Genomic DNA, 21,643 nt, shown 5'->3' with positions numbered 1-21,643 from the left:
TGATTTTTAAGATTCTGTTATCCTCCAGGATTCTATGGTTCCCATAGGGTCTGTTATGAAAGACTCTGCTCCTAAAAAGATTCTAAAAAGATTCCATTAGTCTAGGATTCTCAGGTGCTAGAAGGTTCCATCCATTGGTCTGTGAATTGTAATGTTAAAGGATTTTATGAATTAGTGATTCGATGAACCTCAAGGGCAAAGAGGCAATTTATCACTCATTGGTCAGCACTGAAGTCTACCCCCTGCCCCTGCCCCCTCCCTCCGCTATGACATCAGGGCCAGCCAGGCAGAGAAACCTGCCTCTATGACAAAACTCAGATCCAAGGCCAGTGAGGATCGTGGAGGCTGCCTGAGTGCTTGGGGGGTTGGGCGGGGGGGGTGCTGTCTTGCAGACAAAGGGCTCCATGGACCCGCCTCCGCTGCCCTAGCCAGGCCTCTCACACAATGGAACGACCTTTAGAGGCTTCATGCAGCTCGCCCCCTCCCTCAGCTCAGAGGCACCCAGAAGTGTAGTTCTCTAACTCAGAGCAGTCCCTTCCATGCTCAGAAGGGCCCCAGCAAGGAGGTGGGGAGCAGAGGGGCCAGAAAGGCAGTCGTCTCTTCCTCCTCTTAGCCAGTCTGACCTCTCTGCCTTTGCCCGTGCCATTCCCCTGCCTGGCCTGCTCCTCTTCCTCTTTAAGAATCCTTCAAGGGTCAACTCAAGCCCCACTTCCTCCAGGAAGACGTGCCTGGTTACTCCCTCTCCAGAGTCCTGTCGCATGGCATCAGGTGCTAATGTGGGCTCAGATCCCAGAGCCTCCTTTCCTCTCCATTCCATCCTCCCTGCTACCACCAGAATGATCTTTCAGGGACACAGGTGACCTTGTCACTCACTTTCTACAGATCTTGACTACTCTCAAGCATGGCACAAAGACCATTGCTAACTCTGGTCCCACCCTTTCCGTCTGACTTCATTTCCTGCCCCAGGTTCCTGCACACCAAGGCTTAACCAGGTGACATGGGCAGATTTTGTGGGCACCCGGGAAGCCCTTCTGAGGCTGGGGCAACTGGGACCCTGCCTTGATCCCAAGAGACAGATATTGAAGGTCTCCTTCCCCACCTCATTCTATACACACACACACATACCCCAAGCTGCCACCAGGGAGCCCACTGGGGTTGGCAGCCTTAGAGCTCATATTAGCACCATGGACAGCACCACAAGCAGGCTATGGGTGCTACTAAAATCCACCAGCATGCATGGGTGTCCTGGGGCATGCATGGACTTCATACAGCAGGCATTTGTTGAGCACCAACTACATGCCCCACACCTGCTAGGTGTTATGGAAAAATACCAGAGGGAAAGCTACTAACTTAATGCTTCACCCAAGAAACTTACAATCTGGTTGGGGAATTGATTGCCCTGGCACCAACTCTCTCCCTGCAGATTCCCAGAGCCATGGTTACAAATCATAAATCTGATCATATCACTCTCTGAAAAACTCCATGCATGCACACACACACACACCAATGTTTATAGGGTTAATTCCAAGCCATTTAGCATGACACTCAAGGCCTTCTGTGTCCCAGACCCAGCTATTTATCTGCCTTTGCCACCCTCTGTAAACCCAACACTCAGCCTCACTTGATTTCTATCCATCCCCAAACATCCAGGGTGCTTTTCTCACTCTTTTCCCCACATTCAAGGAGTTTTCCCCCTATTCTTCTCACAGAGAACTCCTACATAGCCTTCAAAACTCAAACCAAATATCTCCTCCTCCTAGAAGCTCCAAAGTTAATTGCTCCTTACTCTGTACCTGCATGACCTGCACCACTGAATTCTAACTTACTGTGCATCCCTCATATCAGACAGAATTTAGCTAAATTTGTCCAGGCCAGTTAGAAGGCATTGGCGGTTACCGGAGTGTTATGGCTTTCTAGGAACTGTATGAAATTAACCACGATGCCAGTAATACTTCTATGCAACAACTTCAGATTTACTTGGAAGTCTAAAAATAATGTCAAAGCTGTGCTTTTTGTGTCATTTTTTTCACTCTAGGAATCTGCCTTGTCTTTGAGAAGAGAGAGCATTATTTATCACAGAGCTCCAATGCCCAATAATTGTTAGTCTGTGATTAAATAAACATAGCTTCTAATGAAAGGACTTCCCAGGTGGGTTAGTGGTAACGAAACCACCTGCCGATGCAGGAGACGTGGGAGACATGGGTTCGATCCCTGGGTCGGGAAGACCCTCTGGAGGAGGAAATGGCAACCCATTCCAGTATGCTTGCCTGGACAATCCCATGGACAGAGGAGCCTGGAGGGCTATAGTCCATGGGATCGCAAGAGTCAGCCACTTACTGAGCATGCACACACACGTACACAGCCTCTAATGAATCTAACACAGAAATGAGGTTAAGCGCTATTCCTTTCACATCATCAACATTCTAAGGTATCTGATTCCAAGTCTGCCTTCTCCACCCCACCCTGTGAGTTCCCTGAGGGCCAGGACTGTGTGTCTTTTAATTCCATATCCCTGATACCTAGCACTGTGGCTGGCACAGAGCAGCCGTCTATCAATATTGGGCAAATGATTAACAAACTGGAATGACTCATATGAGCTTGAGTTAAGATTGCCTAGGTTCAAATCCCCATTCTACCATGTGTTAGCTATGTAACTTTAGACACTTTAAAGAGACCTCAATTTTCTAATCTGTAAAATGGGCATGTTAATAATATCGACCTCATGGGATTATTACATCTAAATGGAACACCGTATATGAAGGACCAGGCGTACAGCCTGACCAAAAGTAAGTGCCCAATAGTGGTTCATTATTATTATCAATGCTGTTGGGTTGAATTGCATGCTTTATACTCAAGTTTATTGGAGAACACCATGGAGTTATCCAAGATGAGATTATGAGCTAATATTTATCAAGCATTTTCATGTGTCATGTATTAACTAAACCACAGGACTACTCTAAGAGACGGGTACTGTGATAACCCCACTTTGTCCCCACAAGGAAACTGAGGCATGAGGGGTTAACTTGCTTGAAATTACATAGCCGAAGGATAGAGAAGTCATTACGTGAGGAAGAACAGGGAAGCCTGGCATGCTGCAGTCCACAGGGTCATAAAGAGTCTGTCACAAATGAGCAACTGAACAGCAACAACACATAACGGATAAGTAGAGGAGCCAGGATTCAAGCCAGGACGGTGTGGCGTCAGTCCGTTTCTTAACTTATATGCCGCACAGCCACCCTCAAGAAAGCTGGAGGCTGAGCTGGGCCTTGAGGGGCAAGCCACAGGACAGAGCCATCCATGACAGGAAGAAGGACTAAGAACTTTCCCCTTCGCACCTTGCTGACAGCCAACCCAGGGACTCTCCTGCAAACCTTCTCTCCTACTCTCTTGCTCATCCGACGACCTCCATCAAGCCCTCCTTTCTCTCAATGCTCCACTTTCCCAGGTCTAAATATTTCTCCCTGGCCTCTCTTCCTCCCCTTTTTGCCCCAAGGACTAACCGTGCCTGGAGAAGGCAATGGCAACCCACTCCAGTACTCTTGCCTGGAAAATCCCATGGACAGAGAAGCCTGGTAGACTGCAGTCCACGGGGTCGCTAAGAGTCAGACACGACTGAGTGACTTCACTTTTATGCATTGGAGAAGGAAATGGCAACCCACTCCAGTATTCTTGCCTGGAGAATCCCAGGGACGGAGGAGCCTGATGGGCTGCCGTCTATGGGGTCGCACAGAGTCGGACACGACTGAAGCGACTTAGCAGCAGTAGCAGCAACTAACCATGCCTAGGAGTTCTCAGAGTGGGTAACGTTGGAGTAGGGCTTTGAAGGACCCATAGGAGTTTGCCGAAAGTGTAGGTGGGTGGGGGTGGGTCAAGGTTCATTGTACTATTTTCTTATTTATATCCTCAGCCTTCTCAGAATCTCCATGTGCCAATTTCCTCCTCTGTAGACATGAGAGTATTAAGAGTACCTACTGCCTCTCGGTTATTACAAAGATTAAAGGTATTGGTCTGCTTGGGCTGTCATAACCAAATACAGAAGACTGAGTTTCCTAGCATAAACAAGAGCATATTGCACACCTACTGACCTGGGGGGTTCATCTTTCAGTGTCATATCTTTTTGCCTTTTCATATTTAATAAACACCTGCATATACTAGCTGCTGCTGCTGCTGCTTCAGTCGTGTCCGACTCTGTGCGACCCCATAGACGGCAGCCCACCAGGCTCCACCGTCCCTGGGACTCTCCGGGCAAGAACACTGGAGTGGGTTGCCATTTCCTTCTCCAATGCATATACTTACTAGGTGCCATTTGCCACTTTTCTAAATGCCACACACTTTTAAAAGTGCTTAGGCCATGCCCAGCGCACGATAAGTACAATCTACATGTTCTGATTGTTATTACTGTGAAGACCATCACTCTTACTGTTGCGCACCTACTGTGTGTTGGTCATTGTGTTGAACACCTAGATCTGTCTCCTCTTTGGAAGAGGAAGCCAAGACTCCAGGACAAGCCAGGAGGAAGCCATTTGTTTTCTCACAGTTGTGGAAACTGGAAGTCCGAGGTCCAGCTGACACCCTGGCTGGGTTCCAGCGAGGACTCTCTTCGTGGCTTGCAGACGGCTGCCTTGTCACAGTGTCCTCACACAGGCCTTTCCTGTGTGCTCACAGAGGTGAGCGGGGGCACACACGTTTTCTGGGGGCTCTTCTTATCAGGTAAGGACACCATCCTTTTGGACCAGGGCCTTACTCTTATGACCTCATTTAATCTTAACTACTTAGAGGCCCGATCTCCAAATATAGTCACTTTCGGGGGTTAGGGCTTCAGCATATGAATTGTACAGGGCGGTGGGGAAACAATTCAGTCCATTGCATTAAATATGCTAATAACACAAAATTCAGATCAGTTCAGTCACTCAGTCGTGTCCAACTCTTTGTGACCCCATGGACCGCAGCATGCCAGGTTTCCCTGTCCATCACCACCTCCCAGAGTAACTCATGTCCATCGAGTCGGTGATGCCATCCAACCATCTCATCCTCTGTCGTCCCCTTCTCTTGCATTCAATCTTTCCCAGCATCAGGGTCTTTTCCAATGACTCACTTCCTCACATCAGAATATAATCAATCTAATTTCAGTATTGACTATCTGGTGACGTCTATGCATAGAGTCGTCTCTTGTGTTGTTGGAAGAGGGTGTTTGCTATGACCAGTGCATTCTCTTGGCAAAACTCGGTTAGATTTTGCCCTGCTTCATTTTGTACTCCAAGGCCAAACTTGCCTGTAACTCCAGGTATCTCTTGACTTGCTATTTTTGCATTCCAGGCCCCTATAATGAAAAAAAAATCTTTTGGGGGTGTTAGTTCTAGAAGGTCTTATAGTCCTTCATAGAACCATTCAACTTCAGCTTCTTCAGCATTAGTGATTGGGGCATAGACTTGGATTACTGTGATATTGAATGGTTTGCCTTGGAAATGAATGAGATCATTCTGTCGTTTTTGAGATTGCACCCAAGTACTGCATTTTGGACTCTTGCTGCCTGTGAGGGCTACTCCATTTCTTCTAAGGGACTCTTGCCCACAGCAGTGGATATAATGGTCATCTGAATTAAATGCACACATTCCAGTCCGTTTTAGTTCACTGATTCCTAAAGTGTCGATGTTCACTCTTGCCATCTCCTGTTTGACCACTTTCAATTTACCTTGATTCATGGACCTAACATTCCAGGTTCCTATGCAATATTGTTCTTTAAGGCATTGGACTTTATCTCCAACATTAGTCACATCTACAACTGGGCGTTGCTTTTGCTTTGGCTCCATCTCTTCATTCTTTCTGGAGTTATTTCTCCACTTTTCTCCAGTAGCATATTGCACACCTACTGACCTGGGGGGTTCATCTTTCAGTGTCATATCTTTTTGCCTTTTCATATTTAATAAGCACCTGCATATACTTACTAGGTGCCATTTGCCACTTTTCTAAATGCCACACACTTTTAAAAGTGCTTAGGTCATGCCCAGCACACGGTAAGTACCATCTACGTGTTCTGTGATTGTTATTACTGTGAAGACCATCACTCTTACTGTTGTGCACCTACTGTGTGTCAGTCATTGTGTTGAACACTTAGATCTGCCTTCTCTTTGGATCCCCACAAACTCTGCAGGAGCCTTCACTGTGTCTATCATGCAGAAGAGGAAGCCAAGACTCCAGGACAAGCCAGAAGGAACTCACTGAGGCTGATGGAGAACCAACTTCTCTCAAGCCTCTTTCAGTATTTCCAGCAAGGTATATAGTAAAGGTCAATCCACTCCAGTACTATTGCCTGGAAAGTCCCACGGACAGAGGAGCCTGGTAGGCTACAGTCCACGGGGTCGCAAAGAGTCGGACATGACTGAGCGACTTCACTTTCACTTAGACTTGGCCTGAGCCTTGAAAATGGGGGAGAAATGACCAAGTTCAAAGTCCTTCAAAGTGGGAGGAGTCATTCTCAACCGGCCCACCTCCTGAGACTGGTGCGGATGGTAAGCAAGGCCAAGGATCCCCTGGAGAGTACTTCATGAACTATAACACACCACCCATCAGGAAGGGCCATTTCTGTTACTCCCTCTGGCAGAAGGCAAGCACCACTGAGGGAGCCATAGCTGAAGCCACGTCTCTCATCACAGTTTCATGCAAATTCCTTCATCACAGTCATTCGTGAGAGTGAATTTCCATAAAAAAGGAGCGGGTGGGGTCCCTAAAGGAGCTGGCCATCTGGAAGTGGAGGACATCAGGCCAGGGAAAATGTGACATTGCAGGAGCCCAGAGAAGGGATGGGTGAGGGCCAGGGGGCTGGACTTCGAGTCAGAAGAGCCAGCTCTGCATTTCCACAGGGGAGTGTGACCCCTGGCAAGTCTTCATGCCCCCTGGGAATCAATTCCTTTCTTTAATATTTTATTATGAAGAATTTAACATTTAAACTTAGAGTTGACAGAATAATATAGTGAGCCCCCTATGTAGCCTGCTACTCAGCTTGTACAATTATCAACTCAAGTCCTGTCTTACAGCCTCCATTCTCTCACCCACGCCTCCCCCATATTTTTTCAGCCAATTCCAGACATCCAATCAGTTCATCTGCCAAATTTTAGTCTGTTTAAAGATAAAGACTCTTTTTAAAAAACATAACTACAGGGCCATTACCACTTCTAAGAACACTGACAATGATTCCCTTATGACAAATATTCATTCAATATACAAATTTCCACTTGCCCCATAATTAACTTTTTTTTTTAAATAGAATTTGTTGAAACAGGATCCGAATCAAGTTCCCACATGATTTGGTTAACATGCCTTTTAGGCTTATCTATAAAGTCTCTCTCCATCTCTTTCTTTCCCCTTCCTTAGAATTTATTTGTTGAAGAAGCTGGGTCATTTGTCCTATAGAAGTGTCCCACCGTGTGGATTCTGCTCATAGGGCCAACGTCTTTATCTGTTAAGCAAGGGGATCATTCTCTCCAAGAACTGAGATTATGTCTGCAAATGGGCTGTGACTCTTGCAAGGCACCCACAGTTGTCATGTGTTAATGTCTCTTTTGAGCCTCTCAATACCCTGTGCTTCTGTTTTTCTGATGATATAGCTGAGATTCAGAGAAGCTTAGTAGCCTGCCCACGCTCACACAGTAGAGGGAGGAAAGGGCAGGTGGAACTGTAAGAACACTGACTCCATGTGGAGCCTCAGACTCGAATCCCACTGCACCCTTTAATAGCTTTATGGCCTCAGGTTTCTGTAAACTTGCAGTTTCTTCATTTGCAAAAAAAAAAAAAAAAAACCAGCCAGGAGGCCAGAACTGCATGAGGCTAAAATGAGTTAATATGAGAAAAACTGGTCTCAGGGTGCCTGGCAATCAGTGCCTCACTCCATCCCTCTGCTGTCTGCTCTGGCCCAGCCTCCTTCCTCCTTGAGTGCGAATAAGGCCCCCGTGATAAATCTGGACCCTCAGTCTGCCCCAAGTACACCCTTAAGCCAGCAGAGACAGGGTGGGCGGCCCTCAGAAGCTGAGCACGCTCTGTTCTTGGGGCAGCTTGGCAAGCAGCTGTGGCCTCTTGGGTTTCAGGAAACAATCCGCTATTCTTCCTCCTTCCCCCTCTGTTTGTTGCCCATCCCTGGACCAGGGGGCCCTGAGAGAAATGCTCCAAGTCCCAGCAACTCCCAGCCCATCTGTACATTCTATGTGGATGATTTCCAGGTGTCAGCCTCAGCTTGAACAAGCCTCAGCCTAAATCATCGTTCACTCCAAAGCTGACAATATTTTGATTTCCACCCAGACTCCACGTCATTTATTCATTCAATAGGCAGCCGGCTGGACTCTGCAGATAATGACAATAATAATGACAGCAAGAACAGTAGGAATAATGGCCCACAGTTACACAGCACCTGCTGTGTGTCGGGCATGGTTCTGAGCACCATGCCTATGAGGCAGGTACTATTACTGTCCCCATTTTACAGGTGAGAAGACTGAGCACTGTGAGTTGGAATAAGCCACCCAAGGTCCCAGAGCTAGTCAGTGGCAAAGGTAGCATTTGAATAAAGGTTTGCCTATTAAAGACTGACCATACAAAGAGGGACTGGAGTCCTGCAGCATATGGCAGCCGAACTCCACGCTAGTTGCTTTCAATGTTATCTCATTTAATCCTTACAGGGGTCTCCAAATATCGACCTTAATGTTCACATTTACTCGTGAGGAAACAGGCTCAGAGAGGTAGAGCACTGTGCCCAAGTGCACACAGCTGGGTCCTCTTCACCCCAGGATCAGACTCTTTGAGAATACAAGATGCATGTCACTCAAATTCAGATGAGAAGGTGAGGGCGGCACCTGCTGGAAGGGAGATAACTCTAGCCTATAGGAACTCAGGGAGGATGGAACCCACTTCCCAAAGCTTTCTGGAGGAGGGACCACATCAGGAGCTGGGACTTGAATGGTGGCAAACCAACCCCTCACATCATAGCAGGCTTCTAACTGGGGCCCAGTCCTCTGAAAGACCCTCAAGTGACATCGCTGGCTCCTTCACCCCAATTGACAACCACGCCGCCCGAGACTGTCAGGGGCCATGTGGTCTGAGGTCCCAAAGTGAAGACGGGGCCTTGGCGCTTTGATCCTGAACTGTCTGGCGGTAAGAGAGATGCTTGGCAGGGGGTGGTTGGAGATGGTGGCTAAGCAGGAAAGACACCCCCAGACCAGCATCATTACATCATTACATGAGACCCTGGCTATTGGCTCTCTCCCCAATATGTGTAAGTGCTCCCCACGATGACATAGGGAAGCACTCAAGGAACTTGAGCGAAGGAGGAGGTTGGGGTGGGTAGGATCTTGAACCAAATCCAGGGGCCTCAGTCTCTAACCCACCCCAGAACCATCAGGGCCCCATGTGAACATCCCACTGCAAGAGGAGTAAATCTCTGGAGGACATGCAGAGGACTCCTTTCGAGGAGGAAGTTTTGACCCTGACATTCATACCTGGGGCTATCTCATGGTGAGGGGGCAGAGCACCGTGTGCCTCCAGAGAAAGAAAACACAGGAGATGCAGATTTGGGCTAAAAATAAAGAAGGACTTCTCAACAGGCAGAGTGATCTGCTGGTCTCCAGCATGCACCAAGCCCCTGTTACAAGAGGTATGCGGGCAGAGGCAGGGAAATCCCCCAAGAGGTGCTGAAGAAAGGATTTCTACCCTGAGGAGCCCAGGGCTGGCTCTAACGCCCTCCCAGCTCCATGACCCTGCAACCCCAGGAAGCCATCCGGGCTCCCAGGCCCCAGAACTCCTCCTGGCCCAGGGTTCTGTTCTATTCTAACGCCATTATCCAAGACCCTGTGAGCTGAGGCTGATAGTTCCAGGCCCTCTGCTAAATGTTCCTCCTCTCATAATCCCACTACCTTCCATCTAGGGGGGTGTCGTTAATGCTTAACCCATTTCTCAGGTGAGAACACTGAGGCTCAGGCCAAGCTAAGGCTTAGGCTAAGTCAGAATTAGGAAACGTCACCTGGGTTTGAAACCAGGCCCTTCAGAACCTAAAGACATCTCACCTCAGCCAACTGATTCCAATATCCTGCAGTTTCAGGTTTCTCTCCTTGCGGCCTGAAACCAGCTCTTCCCCTGGGGGTGGACCACAGAGCCCCCAACGCCAGCACGTCCTGGCCCCTGCCCAACCGCAGCCCCCATTCAGCCTGGCCGCAGTCAGCTCTGTGGTTTCCTGAACACTCTAAAGCAAGAGCAGCTGTTACCATAATGGTTCCCACGAGGGGTTGTCGGTCAATTTTCTCTGCTTCTCAGTTTCCTTTAAAGGGGGATGTGGCTGAGACCCAAGCGGGGCCACGGACTGCCCCTCCCCAAATGACCTCCATGCTTATCTCACACTCTGACCACAATGCATCATTTCAGCTTAATTTTATTTCCTCTTATAAATGGGCACAGCACGGGAAGTGTTAAAAAAAAGAAAAAAGAAACAGTTCCTTCACAAGGCTGGGACAGGTGAGCATCCACAGTGGGGCAGGTACCTTGGTTTCTTTTTCCAGTCTTTTTCCACCGCTTTTTCCTACTGAAAGTTTTGGCCATGAACTCGGGACAGGTATGGTTAATAAACAGGTTAGGGGGAAGAAGGGGCAGAGAAGGCCTGGGGGAGGGAAGGACAAATTCCCCCCGCCCCAGGCTGGGTTCTTGGAGGATCTATACAGGAGAAAGGACATGGTGGGAGGCGGGGAGGGGGACACAGTTTTCAGGGGGCTCTCTGGAGCCGCACTGCCTACGAAAAATATTTACATGCATTCACCACACTGGGGCCACCGCACTGAGCTGCCTGCTGGGCACCCGGGAGATGCTGGGGCCACGAGCCCTTTGATGGCGACTCTGGGGCCCAGCCTCAGCATCTCTGTAAATCTGTACACAGTTTGTGGGCTTCTATTTACAGGCAGGAGGCCTGGGGAAGCAAGTCCAGGGTGGTGGCTGGCAGGAGAAGGAATTCAGGAGCGCCAAGGAAGTGGTGACCCCTTCTGCCCTGTGATGCAGAGGTGCATCTGCTCCCTGTGCCCAGGGCCCCAGTCTGGAGGCCTGGACAGATGGCTTTGCCAACCCCAGGTGGGTCTGGCCTGAGCACCCCAAGCCACTGCCCACCAACCTGCCTGGCCTGGGCCCCAGTGATCACCCGTCTGCTTCGTATCAAGGGGACCAACCCTTCCGGGGAGGTACCCCTCTCACCCACTAGGGAGATAGAGCCTGGGCTCTAGAAGTCACAGTTGGGGGTGGGGGGTGACCCCGGCCCGCCTTGTCCTCTCTGGCAGCTGAGGCCCCAGAGAGGCTGTCAAGCACACAAGCCCCTCTTCCTTTGGAATCGGCCGTGTTTCCTGGAAACACTAGGCCCCTGCAGGACACCTCCCCAGGAGCACCAGGGTGCCTGGGGACATATTTGGGCAGGCCCTGCACGCATCACACCCTATGTCCAGGCAGGGTGACGCCTGCACTCACATCCAGCTCATCCTTTTCACCACCTGCTCTCGGATCGCCGTGCTGGACTTCAACTGTTTTTAAACTTCATGAAGATAAAGCCTGGACATTTGTCTCGGGGCCAGGGCTCAATGAATGAAGCCCTCAGTCTCTTCTCTCCAACGCGAAAGATGCAGAGAAGAGGCATCGGGTGTCGGGTGGCAAAGCCCCAGGCCCCAGGTTAGAGGTTGGCCCACAGAAGGTGAGGAGTCAGGCCTGCTGGGGTCGGGCTGGACCCATGCAGCCCCTCCGAGCCCACTCTAGCCAGCCCAGGCCCCGCTCAGCCGTTCTGTGCTGGACCCCGCCCCCACCAGGGGCTGTGCAGGGGCCACGCCCACTGCTGGGCCTCCAACCCCGGTCCCAGCATCCCTGGATAGTCCAGGTCCTCTCTCCTCCATGCTCCCTGGCTTCTCAGCCTCGGCCTGCCCAGGCCTTCTCACCAGAGCTGCTGCCCCTGACAGCAGCCTGCCAAGGGGCAGGGTAGAGGGAGGGGAGGCTGGGGCTGGCTTTGGTCTCCCTCGTCCCCCAGCCCTTCCGCTCCAGGAACGACTGAGGCCAGGTCACCTCCAACAGATCGTGAGCCCAGGATGCCTCCCCCTGCTCCTGCCCCGCAAAGACTCGGACCAGTGGGTTCCTCACAAGCCTCCAGGCCTTGCCAAGGTAGCCTATAGTCTGAGAGATGGAGCCTCAGCCTGGGAAGACGGTAGAAAAGACAGGCTGCAGGAGCTCCCTGGAACCTCACCGCCTCAGGCACCCCCAGCCCTCACCCTGCAGAAGTCTCCCGCCAGCAAGTCTTCAAAAGGGAACAGAAATAAAACCCGGCTTTCTGACTTTAACACCAGGGTGTGGGTAAGGGGTGGAGGGGTGAGCCCCAGCCACCCACGACTCAGACCACATCCCTTGGCTCCAAGACCCCTCTCAAAGCACAGCCCCCTGGGAGATTTGTGACCCCACATTTAAAATATCTACAGAAGTGGCCCCATTTGAAGGGTAACAAAGAAGAGGGAGGCGGGCTGGAGCCTGGGATACCCCCAACCCCCCCTGTCCTCAGCCCTCAGCCAGGGACAGTGTCTGGATGGACTGCTTCTGCTGCAGCCAGCAGAAACATCAGGTTGTCTGGCCAAATGCATGGGCACAGGCCCACCGGAAGGTCCCCAAGAAGGCCCAGGGGTGGGGCTGAGGTGGACCTGGTGAGGCCAAAGGGAGAGGGTGCAGAGGGCCCAGGCGCCAGGCCCACCCTCACAGGCACTTTGGAGACTTGTGTCCTGGGAGGCAGAGTCGACCCCCTAGCTCAGAGCAAGAGGAGGATGGAAGGAGACCAGGAGCCTCACCACATGCCCCCTCCCCACCAGGAGCCTTTGGTCCTGGGAGACCCAAGCCCCCTCTCCACCCCAAGACTGAATTCCAGGAACCAGCCTGCTTTCCTCAGCAAGTGGGGAACTTAGCCCCCAACCAAGCCCTTTGCAGGCTACAGAGGGGAGGGAGCAGGTAGGGTGAAGCCAGGTTCAGCGGGTGTGCAAGGCCCTGAGGGGGCTTGTGGCCATGCCCCCCACACTACACTTAATTCCAGGAAAGGCAAGTGTCCAAGCATGACAGCAGGGCTGTATGGGTGTGGGTGAGATTGTGCACCCAAATGGGATTGCGTCTGATTCGCTGGGGTTCAGTGGCGATGTGGTTGGTAAGGGGTCATGAAGGCTGAGCGTGATGGGGCAACTCGGGGACCCAATATGGGCTGATTGTTTCGGCCTAATTGCACCCTCCCCAGTGAGCCTGAAAGCTGGAGGCAACACGTGTGGTGTCAGAGTGTATGTGGGTGGGCAGGAGTAGGGGTGGTGGGATGGCAGAGAGAGAGGCAGGCCACACCGTTACCATTAGGTTATGATGATCAGTGACTTGCATTGTCATAAGCATTTGGGGCGGGGGGAGGGCACATAAGAAACACATGAGAATAAACATCTTTGGAAGAATGTGTGTGTCTGTGACATATCTGGATTAGCCAGGTGGTCAAGATCGCATGTGATTTTGTCATTGCGTGCTTTTCTCTGTGTGTGTGACAATACATGTAACCATGTGAGAGACAGTGTCTGTGCAGAGTCCACTAGGAAGAAGGAGGTGCAAACCCCTCCTCACCAGTGGCTGCCAGAACACTCTCAGGAAGCTGGGGCAGACCAGGAAGGAAGTGAAGCCTATGGGTTCATATGCATTGAGCAGAGGTGAGGGAAAATGACCCCACAACCCCAGAGAGGCCAGGACAAAACAGGCTGGTGGGTGAGGGGTACCGTCTCACCCAGGCAGAGAGTGAGCCTGGGACAGGAGCAACAGGGTGCAGTGTCCCAACGATTTCAAGGGCTGGGCTTGCCAAATGCTTGTCCTGGAAACCAGCCGGAGTGCCTCTCTGCCTCCAAAAGGAAACCTCAGCCAGCCCCGTGGGGCCAGGTTGGGGCTGAAGTCCCACCCCTTCGTCCACCAGCCAATCAGGAGTTCCCTTCCTCCTGTCCATCTGATGTGAGGTCCTAAAGCCCCAAGCTGGTGGTGGGGGGAGGAGTATGTGGAACAAGTGATGAGCTCATATGGGCACAGTCTGGAGCAGACAGCAGTGCCCCCTGTCCCTTGGGGAAGAGCTGCGTGAAGCTGGCAGTCTGGGCAGACCTTGGGAGGGTGGCAGAGATGAAGTGGGGCCAGGATGTCTCCCAGGCCCAGTCCCAGGCCGGGGCTGGGGGTGCCAGGCCAGGGACTGGATGTAGGGGTGGCGCTGAGGCTACAGGGAGGCACTCTGGCTCCGCTAGGCGTAGAACTCCTCTTGCTTGTCAGGCTTCTGGTATGTGACGCTCGCCTGCTTGGGCTCCTCCAGCGTGTAGCTGCCCTCATCCTTCTTCTTCATGCGGTAGATGAGCAGGGTGACCAGGAAGGCAGCAAAGAGGGCGCCTACAACCCCGCCCACGATCACAGCTGCAGAGAAAGAGGGCAAAGGTCAAGGCCACAGGAAGGGCAAGACATGCTTAGAGCCTGAGAAAAAGGCAGAGGGTCCTTGCAGGTAGAAGCAAGAATCGGGAGAGAGCTGGGAATCTCAAACCTGAGCCCAGAGTCGGAGTGAAATTTGGAGTCAATGCTAAAACACCAGCACTGGCTGCCACTGATTCTCCTCACTTCAGCCTGGCACTGTTCTAATCATATGAACACATGGAATCTTCATACAGTGCTACTAGGGAGGTGCCATGCTAAGGTCCTCATCAAATGAAAGATGCCATCAGTGAGAAGATGCTCCAGGATTGTATATCCCCTTAGGAAAGAAAAAACTCTGCCATCTAAACTAGGACACATCCCAACTGCACAGCAGTTAACATGAACACACGTGTGCTGAGACTGGTTAAGAGCAAAATGATAACACCCGTTTTGTAGACGAGGAAAAAGCGTGCCCGGAAAGGTGAAGGACCTGCCCAAGGCCACGCTGCTCATAAGTGGGGAACAGGGTTTGGACCACAAATCCGGAGACTCTTCAGGAGAGAAAGCCAAGGGCAGGTCCTCAGGGCCGGTATCAAGGGTGGGAGCACATCAAGCCAAGGATGGGGCCCTAGATTAGGATCCAGGGGATAAGGCCCAGGAGGGGTAAACCAGCATGGCCCAGGGAGGTCAAGGGCAGGGTCTGAGAAGAGGCCAGAGGGTGCTGAGGAAAGTGCGAGAAGTAGGACAAAGTGAGGGCCAGACTCTGGGATCAGAAGGGTCAGAAGAGGAACTAGAGGGTGGGTCCTGGGGTCCCCAGATCCCCAGATTTCCCCTCCTAGAAAACTAGGCTCCTAGAAAACCCACACCCTACCCTCCCTCCTGGGTTCCTAGGGGGAAAACTGAGGCCCCACCAGCGACCCCCTCTGGGCTCCTCCCAGGCCCCAAGTCTCACCTACGAGCACCTCCTTCCGCTCCAGGATGCTCTTCTGGGGCAGCTGAGCCGCCGAGCTGCCTGAGTCGATGGCATTGTCCAGGAGGCCAGGGCCTGGGTGGGCACCCTTGGGCAGCGTCCCTGGCGGAGGTGATGGCTTGGCCTCGGCCCCACCCACAGCCACCACCTCATTGGCTGTGTCTGGCTGTGTGGTCTCTTCCTCTGACAGCTCAAAGTCCCCACTGGGTCCCCCGCTCACTGGCATCTCTGGCTCGTCCCGGATGGTGGTCAGGAAGGACTCTGGAGTTGGGGTCTGTAGGGAGGGTAGCATGAGCCCAGGAGCCAGGCCCAGCACCCCTGCCACAGGGCAGCCATACACACATGCACACTAGCCCTCTGCCACCACTCCACTTCCCTGGGAGGGCGCACACTAGGCACTCACCAGGGGCCAGGCACTGTGCTAAGCACATCATGGGCCTTTTCCCTCACAATATTCCCATTAAGAAGGTATTAGTGCCCCTACATTACAGAGTAGGAAATAGGCTCAGAGAGGTTAAATGACTTGCCCAAGGACACACAGCTAGTTAAGTGGTAGAAGCAGAACTAAAATCCAGATCTGTCCAACTCCAGAATATGTGTCCCTAACCAATACACTACACTACACTACCTCTGTTCTCATCCTGGCCACATCCTGGTCCCCATCCCATCTCCATCCCTTCCTTCTCCAGCTGCCTTTGTAATAATCCTTAGCAGATTACTGTCAGGGACTGTTGTCTGGGGACAGCTAGGTGCAGACTTTAAATACTTGGGCCTGATCCTCAATCCATGTGCCTGGGGCAAGGGTGAGTCCCTTAGCCCGAAGGTCAGTCCAGTAAGTAAGTGTAAATTGCTCAGTCATGCCCAACTCTTTGCGACCCCATAGACTGCAGCCCACCAGGCTCCTCTGTCCATGAGATTTTCCAGGCAAGGATACTGGAGTGGGTTGCCATTTCCTTCTCCAGGGGATCTTCCCAACCTAGGGATTGAACCCGGGTCTCCTGCACTGCAGGCAGATTCTTTACCAACTGAGCTACAAGGGAAACCCCAAGGTCAATCCAAGAGCACCACAAATCTCAATGGCTCCCAGCATCTGGAGGCAGGATCCCAACTAGAGTTGGGATCACAGCAAGGATGGAGCTGCTTCACAGGTGTGCATGGAGAGAGTGGGTCCGGTGTCCAGGCCCAGGAAAGGCCATGCACATGCCCAGAGGCTGCACCAGCGACCTGCTCTCCGTGCCCCAGCACTGCGTCCCCAGCCTGCCTGGCCAAGCATCCGTGAAACACCAGGTTCCCCTAGCTGCTCAGAGCAGCCTGGAGCAGGGCCTGTGTTCCGCAGGGGCTGGCTGGGGAGTCAGATGGGCTATGCTGACCCAAAGGCAGCTCCACAGCCTGAGGGGTCCTCCTCCATGAAGCAGATGCAAAGGGCTTTGGTACCCTAGTCAATGTGACTACATCCCCTCCTTGCCCAGCAGCGCCAGCAAGGATCAGGCTACTTCTCCCACTTCCTTGATCCCCTCCCCATCCTGGCATTCCTGGTATCCTCATCCTCTTCCCTGAAACACCACCCTCATCCATAACACCCCAAACACACACACATATACACACCCTAGAGCTGACTGCCAGGTTCAAATCCTGACTCTGCCACTGCTGCCTGTGAAGGCTTGGAAAGTGGCCCCACCTTAAGGGAGGATGGTGGCAATGCCCCCCACCCTGCTCCTGTGGGGTAGGCATGAGAGGGAGAAGAGATGGTGGCACAGGTAAGTGTCTAGCACTGCACCTCCACCCAGGCAGCACTCCATGAACGTGACCTGCAGTATTCCTCTCCCACCGCCCAGCTCTTAATCCCCCTCAGATGGATAATAACAACAATGATGATGATGATGGTGGTGGTGGTGATAACAAAAGTGAAACTTTTTGCTTGTTTAGTATTGCCAGCCACTGCTCTAAGAACCTTGGCTCTGTTGGGAAAGTTAATTCTCACAACCCTGCGATTTGCATTCTATTCTTTTCTCCTTTTCACAGATAAGGAAACAAAGGTATAAAAAGGATCAGTGACTTCCTGAAGTCAAATGGTGGTAGAAGCATTCCAATCCTGGCTGCAGGGCTCCTGAGTCTGTGCTTTTAACCAGAACACACAGGCCCCTGGCCCCTGGTCCCTGCCCCTTTTAACACTCCCATCCTCCCAGTTCCTTCCCCATTAATGTCTTCATCTAACATCTAAAGACCCAAGCCCAGTCCCTCTTCCATCCCCATCCATCTCGACCTCTGTCCTCATCCTGTGACTCACCCCCAGCCCTGGCCTCACACCTCTCTCAGCCTCCCGCTCCCTGTCTGGCTCACCTCCAGAACCTCCTAGATCTCACCCCTGTCCAGCTCCATCCTCCTCCCCCCACCCTACCTTCCCCCCACCCTCCCACCGCCCACCCCTCAGCCCCGACCCACCCTCCTCTGCTCTGTGACTCCCTGTGCTCTCCACACTGGCTCACCTGAGCCACCTCCGTGGGTCCAGGGGCAGTGGTCCCCAGGGGCAGGGTGCTCTTCTCAGGGATATCAGGCTTCTGGGTGGTAGCCGGCCTGGGAAGGGCCCTTGGCCTGGAGGTAGCTGTGCTGACCAGCCTGGGCGTTGGGGCCTCTGTGTCCAAGACAGCCACCGTGGTGGGAGGTGAGGGCACCGCTGGGGTGGTGGCCCGGGCTGTGGCCGCTGTGGTCAGTGGCAGAGGCAGAAGCCTCCGTACGCCGGTGGTCCTTACGACAGAGGTGGTGGCCGCAGACGGGGGCGCCGCAGGGATGCTGGGCACGGCGGTGGCCACTGTGGCGGGCACTGTGGCCCCCGTCGGGGGCCCTGTGGTGGTGGCAGTGGTGGTAGCCGTAGGGGTGGAGACGGTGGTGGCTCTCTGGCTGGGCTCTTCTGGCACCTCTGTCACCAGTGGGGGGCTGGTGGCTGGCTCCGGGGTGGGGCGCTCAGAGGGGAGCTCTTCAAACGGGGTGCCCACAGGCTGGATGTCCATGGTGGGCAGCACTGCGGGGGTGGTGGACATTGCCAGGGCGACATCTGGGCTGAACCGCATGGCTGTCTCAATGCCCGATTCCTGCTCAAAGTCTGAGGGGGTGGGGGAGGGGGAGAAGGAGAGAGCTAGGAAGCTGGGTAATTTGAGGGCATGAGGATCCCAGATAAGCAACGGCCATCAAGATGGAAGGCTCCCAACCCTCACCCTTTGCGTAATTTTCCCAAGACAAGAGGAGGGAAAGGAGGAAGGCACAGTCTGGTCAAAGCTTACCATCTGACTGATGGGCCTAGTGATGCTTGCCAACTCCTCTCTGCCTAGCCAAAAATTCTAAGGGACCACCTCTTCCAGGAAGTCTTCCCTGACTATTCCAGCCCACCCAGTCTGGAGCTTTTCTAGCAGACTGAATCTAGGCAGTGGCAACTCAGGCCCTACTAGCTTCAGATCTTGCTGGAGGTTGCAGGCAGGGGACAGGAGGATGGCTGTGGCATTCTGGGAAGAGTCAGACATGCGTACAAGCTACATGAGTACCCCCAGGGGCACAAGCACACAGCAAGAAGGAGAACAAGCCCCTCCCACAGAAGCTGCTAGAGCAATCTGGACTCCAAACCCAAACAGGTGAAGGGAGGGCCTTGGGAGAAAATAAGGAGAGAGAAAGATAAGCCATACCAGCTCCCAGGGAGGACTGAACCAGGCAAAGGAGGGCTAGGGAGGAGCCTGAGAGGTGTGGAAGTAGAGATGTTACCAACCATCAGGATGGATTTTTATGAAGATTCTCACAAGATTTATAACTCACAAGATGCTTAAAGGAATGGGCTAAAGTGAGGAGACTAGAGGCGAGGGGCTGTAGGTGGCCAGCTCCAAAGCACACAGACTCCCAGCATTTCATTAGACTCCACCTGCCCCCTCCAGGGCCCCAATCTCAACACACACCCCTTTTTACTACCAGTTGCAGAGCTTCATCTCTGTGCCAGGCCCTGACGTCTTAAACTGAAGCCTTCCAGAGGCTCGGCGAGTGTAAGCGGGTGCCAAGTCGCTTCAGTCCTATCTGACTCTTTGCGACCCCGTGGACTGTAAGCCTGCCAGGCTCCTCTGTCCAGGGGATTATCCAGGCAAGAATACTGAAGTGGGTTGCCGTGCCCTCCTCCGGGGAACCTTCCCCATCCAGGGGTCAAACCAGCCTTTCTTAATGTCTCCTGCATTTGTAGGTAGGTTCTTAACCACTTGCCACCCGGGAAGAGCCCCCAGAGGCTCCGAGAAGAAGGCAAATTTATCACCATTTACAGATAATACAGACTCAGGGAGGAAAAACGGCTAAAGACAGAACAGCCATTAGGCAGAGAAACTGGGATTCAACTTAGCGTGCCTCGCTTATCTCAGGCTACTCTGGGGCCTTTCTGGGCGGGGCAATGGAACTGGTTTGTCCCAGGCACCACTGGAGGCCCCTACTGTTTTTCCGTCACTGTCCTAACCCCGCCCTTGGCCACCGCTGATTGGACAGAAGGGGGCCACCTGACCCAAGTTGAGCCAATCAAATGGTCTCTGCTCACTGCACCTGAAAAGTTGACCACTAAGTTCCTCCACGGAGAAGGCAATGGCGCCCCAATCCAGTACTCTCGCCTGGAAAATCCCATGGGCAGAGGAGCCTGGTAGGCTGCAGTCCATGGGGTCGCGAAGAGTCGGACACGACTGAGCGACTTCACTTTCACTTTTCACTTTTCACTTTCATGCAACGGAGAAGGAAATGGCAACCCACTCCAGTGTTCTTGCCTGGAGAATCCCAGGGACGGGGAGCCTGGTAGGCTGCCGTCTATGGGGTCGCACAGAGTCGGACACGACTGAAGCGACTTAGCAGCAGACTTAGCAAGTTCCTCCAAGTGGCCACAACAGTATGAAACCCGGGTTACTGAGAAGCATCTGTGTTCCTTGACAGAGGCTGGAGGTCTGCAGGGAGACCCAAACAGTGCACAGAGAGAGGCAAAGACAGAGAAACTGGGAGTGCTGGGCTCCTTAAGGCCCCGGTTCCACCCCGGGGGAGGACAGCCTGCCCTTTACGTGCTTAAGGTCCAGGAGCTGCTTCTGAATGACCTCTTCCTCCCCCACCCCAGGTTTAAGCGAGCCTACCCTACGAAGGCTCCTCTTCCTTGCCATCAAAACCTCGGATGGGGCACTGGAGAGAGACTGGTACCGCTGACATGTAGGAAAAGGGAAGGGTGTACTTACAGCCGGAGCCCGACCCAGAGTAGAGGTCGTCCAGCTCGTCATCGGGGAAGGAGTCGTCATCCCCAGAGCCCTCGAGGTCCACGGGCCTCTCGAAGTTCTCACTGCGCCAGCGCTGGGCCTGCAGAGGGCAGAGTTGCGCACAGGGCTCAGCACCTGAGGCCAGCGGCCTGGAAACGCCCAGAGGAGCACCCGGCACTCCCCAAGGCCCGGTGACAGTGGAGGGACAGCATCAGATGTGGCCTCCAGAAGCAAACAGGGAGCTGCGGTAGGCCGGATCACCACTTCCTGCCTTGTCAGGGTGCTGTGAGCACGCAGTGGGCCAATATGTGCTGAGCGCACCTCAAAGCAGCAGGTGCTCAGCACAGGGCAGCCCCATCGGCCCCCTTCCACAGCTGAGAAGACTGAGGCCCCACTGCCCCAGGTCACCAGACAGCACGTGATGTGCTGAGACCCAGACTCTGCTAGGGATGCAGTGCCTCGCACCTCAAAATCCCAAAGGCAGGACCATTCGTCCCATCAGACAGACAGAGGTGTTGGGGAAGCCTGGGGTTCTAGGAGGGAAGAAACTTGGGTAACGGGGGAGGGAGAGAAGAGAGTGGAGTTCCTGGCTCTGGCCTTCCCCAAAACAAAGTCAGCTCCCTCCGTCTAAACCTCCCTCCAAAGTATTTCATTGCCCAGAGTCAGCTCAGGGCGTGGATGCCACTTCTACGTCTGCCAACAAGGGTCTCCTGGGCGTCTGCCGGGGTGAGGGGTCCAGCCCTCCAGGTCCAAGACTCTTTCCAGAATCAGAACCTGGGAAGGTGGGGTGCTGTGGCTCCTGGGCCCAGACCATCCCTCCCGCCCCACTGCAACCCCGGCCTGAGAGCCAGCACTAAGGACATCCAAGACAGGAGCGCAAACCTGGATCCAGACTGAGCCCCGCCACAGTCCCTGCGTCCAGAGAGCTTTCAGAGAAGATGAGCTGGTGCTCAGCTCTAGAGGGTTATTAGCACCTGGGTCTTAA

At 53.1% G+C, this 21,643-nt stretch overlaps 1 protein-coding gene across 1 annotated transcript in view; it reads right to left on the bottom strand.

Moving 5' to 3' along the window:
- Window positions 1–10,392: 10,392 nt before the first annotated feature.
- SDC3 (syndecan 3) overlaps window positions 10,393–21,643 on the bottom strand; it is a 39,054-nt gene continuing 27,803 nt past the window's right edge. Inside the window, exons 2-5 of the mRNA XM_070798532.1 lie at window positions 20,641–20,758; window positions 17,899–18,512; window positions 15,395–15,686; window positions 10,393–14,448 (exon numbers count right to left, since the gene is read on the bottom strand). Coding sequence (XP_070654633.1) covers window positions 14,282–14,448; window positions 15,395–15,686; window positions 17,899–18,512; window positions 20,641–20,758 — 1,191 coding nt within the window. The 3' untranslated portion in view covers window positions 10,393–14,281. The remainder of the gene's footprint in view (window positions 14,449–15,394; window positions 15,687–17,898; window positions 18,513–20,640; window positions 20,759–21,643) is intronic.

The sequence above is a fragment of the Bos indicus genome, chromosome 2, assembly GCF_029378745.1.
Source record: "Bos indicus isolate NIAB-ARS_2022 breed Sahiwal x Tharparkar chromosome 2, NIAB-ARS_B.indTharparkar_mat_pri_1.0, whole genome shotgun sequence".
Lineage (NCBI taxonomy): Eukaryota > Metazoa > Chordata > Mammalia > Artiodactyla > Bovidae > Bos > Bos indicus.
Note: the sequence above shows the minus strand (reverse complement) of the source record. Positions and strands in the feature narration are given on the sequence as shown.